General features: G+C 34.8%; 1 protein-coding gene across 1 annotated transcript; it reads right to left on the bottom strand.

Annotated features, from left to right (window-relative positions):
* Positions 1 to 637: 637 nt before the first annotated feature.
* Positions 638 to 1,533, bottom strand: LOC117180677 (jerky protein homolog-like). Its single transcript, XM_033373167.1, has 3 exons — positions 1,071 to 1,533; positions 1,002 to 1,026; positions 638 to 911 (listed from the first exon to the last, which is right to left on the bottom strand). Exons 1-3 carry the CDS (start codon positions 1,531 to 1,533, stop codon positions 638 to 640), a joined length of 762 nt encoding a protein of 253 aa, XP_033229058.1.
* Positions 1,534 to 3,132: the final 1,599 nt, after the last annotated feature.

Below are 3,132 nucleotides of genomic sequence, written 5' to 3'. Positions count from 1 at the left end.
AACGTATATTTTAACTTAAACAATTGCGAAAACGAACAATCCTTATTATATTGAAAGAGTTTATTACACTTCTAATAACAGCTTTTTTCAAGGAACAAGTACCAAACTTCTGCAAAAAAACTTTATTCTCGAAATCAAAAGATTACAAAAAATTTTCAAAAAAGGCTACTCGTATTAGTCATGATGTAAGTCTAAGACAATCTTTCTTAATTTGGTAAACGCTGCACGTTCTTCATGCGTAAAATCTTCGACTTCTCTGCTATATTTAAGAACGATTTGAGAGTCTTGTCGCACCACAATGTTCGATAAAGTCGTTCTCTCTTTTTCTTTGGGCTCCTCAGCTTCATTCTCGGACTCGTCTTCGCTTTCAGGAATCGTTCAGTGCAATCCCGTGGTTTCTTTGATAATCTGCTCGTCACTTTTTGTTTCGCAAGTCGCCAAGTACTCATCCTCTACCAACCACTTATCAGCGTTTGTTACAGGGATTGTTTCCCTCCTAGAACATTATGAAGCACGTCCAAAATCGTTTCAAGACCGAACGTATGTTGGACTAGTCTTTGATTGCTCGAATTCTTCTCAACTGAATTATGCAACGAATATTCCACGCACTTCTTAAACTGCTTGAAGTAAGGGAATACTAAGCATGATTGAAAATTTGCTTCGTTCGAAGCCCATTCCATTTTTTGACGAAATTTTTCACTAAGTAATTGTCCTTGCACTTGAAGACCAACATTTCTCGAAGAAACGCTGTCCTGTAACGCCTTTTCGTGGCAGAAATTACTCCCATGTCCATCGGCTGGATGAGACTCGTGCAGTTAGGTGGAAGAAACAAAACGAAACATTGTTCGTCGATCTTATTTAGTTCCTCGGCAGAAAGATGAATTCTCGAGTTGTACAGAAACAGAAAGAACCTGTAATAGTGCAGAGAATCATGGAATTGAGAAAAATAGTTTTAATGAAAAGCCGTTAATTTATTTTTAATTGAAAAAATTGTATTATACCTCTCATTGGGCTTCCATGCTTTAACTGCTTTCAAAAAGATGTTTTGGTACTAGTTAAAAAAAATTTACTCGTCATCCAGGCTTTATTGGTTTCTCTGTATTCGCAAGGGAAATTGGTGTCAGCTTTAAAACATCGGCGCTTTTTAGCGGTACTAATGCAAAGTGGAGGCAAGTGAAATGAGCCGGTCGCGTTTGCACATAACATCACTGTTATTTGTTCCTTTTTCTGTTTATGGCCAGAGATTTCAGTTTCGTTCCGAACAGCTAGAGTTTCCTCGGGCAACGACTTGTACCGAAGTGTAGTTTTATCAGCGTTAAATATATTATCCAGGGGATATCCTTGATCTCGAACCAGCATCGTCATCGCTTCTCTTAAAACTCGGCTGCTTTCGGAATCGGCTGATGCCTTTTCACCTTTGGCTTGGAGAGTCCGAATAGAATGACGTTTCTTGAATCTAACAAGCCAGCCTTGTCTGGCATTGAACTTGACTTTCTTCCGGATGGAGCCACCATTTTGCAGAATTTCAAACATCATCAAAGCTTTTTCAGCTAATAATTTGTCTGACACGGGCTGACCAGATGTTCGTTTTTTACCTTGATTTCGTTTGCGCTCGTGCGAATCGAGAAAATCGTCGATGGCTTAACGCGATATTTTTGGCACAAATTAGAATTTCTTATGCCCATTTCAAGTTCTCAAAAGATTAATAATTTTGTATGGAATGAAAGAGCTTTTTTTTCGTCTGAAAATAGAAATCGACTACGTTACAGGTTATCATTGATTCATAATCAAATGTAATCGATACTTACGGTGGAAGATTTTATATTTTCGATGTTTTTCAACGTTCTTTTCGCTCTATTCATTTTGATAATTTTAAAAATAACGGTTCGAATTTTCACTACAAACTGTCAGGATGTAAACAGTTATCACATGCGCATATAGATACACACACATCATTTACAAGGATTTAAACATAGTAAATAGTCGGAGGAGTGGGATCCCCTCAAGTGTTCTCACTATTGAAGGCGAGCTTGAACAAAATGTTCGCAGCACCGCGACTCAAGTGTATGTTCAAATTTAACAAGAGTTTGTGCGTTTGTAGTTTTCTTGAGAATATGTGTTTCGATGTCTCTTTTATACTCATCCGAAAAACCACGCGCAACAGCCCCTTCTTCGGTTCAGTGTAATTATCGTTTTTAGTTTTTATCTTTTAATAAAAAGGTTTAAACCAAAACAAATAATTCTACCCTGAAATGTGCGTTAACTAAAGCAGTTTAATGACGACGATAGATAGTTTGCGTTATCTACGTATTTACTACAAAGAAGAAATTTATATCACATAATTCTACCTCGAAATGTGCGTCGACTAAAGATTAACTGTAAAATTGCTGTTATTGGTGGTAGAAATAATTGTTGGTAATCATTTTTTTTATAATTATACTGAAATAGAGTTTAAAAGAAATCGAATACTTGAATTTTTTATAATATTCCAAATCCTACCGAGATATTCCATGAGGATACACCAAAGATATTATTCTGCTATGAGGAATTGATAGAGATATTAAATTATTGTTATTCGTATTGTCTATAATAACAAAACCATCGAAAATTATAATGAAGTTGCCTCTTTTTCCTCTAAATGAATTCGCTGAACAATTATTTTAAATTAATAGAAAAAATTCTATACTTTTCATATATAACTTTAAAACTTTAGTGTATACAAAATAGATATTTAAAACAGTTGTACATGACTAAAGAAATAAAATTTTCCTATATAAATATCTCATCGTGCGGAAGTTTTCAATTTATTAGGTTTTGATTTAAAGCAAGAAATTATTCGACTGCTTATAGACATACATTTATTCACTTTAGAACTATTGGTTGTAAAATTTGACATTATAATAATGATTTTCACAAGAGTTCAATAGCAATGTAGGATTATAGCCGGAAAAAACAATATTATTACCACACCTATCCAAGGAAACACTTTTTCCATGTCAATTATAAATATACTACAAATTTAATAATTGCCATTCATACAGTCTGTCAAGTTAAAGCGTGGGTGGCTTTACTCGCAGTCGGTAAGGTGTATCGACATGATTTTGGTGTCAAAATATTAAGAAGAGCTCCCTC

The sequence above is a fragment of the Belonocnema kinseyi genome, chromosome 9, assembly GCF_010883055.1.
Source record: "Belonocnema kinseyi isolate 2016_QV_RU_SX_M_011 chromosome 9, B_treatae_v1, whole genome shotgun sequence".
NCBI lineage: Eukaryota > Metazoa > Arthropoda > Insecta > Hymenoptera > Cynipidae > Belonocnema > Belonocnema kinseyi.
This window is presented reverse-complemented; position numbering and strand designations above follow the sequence as displayed.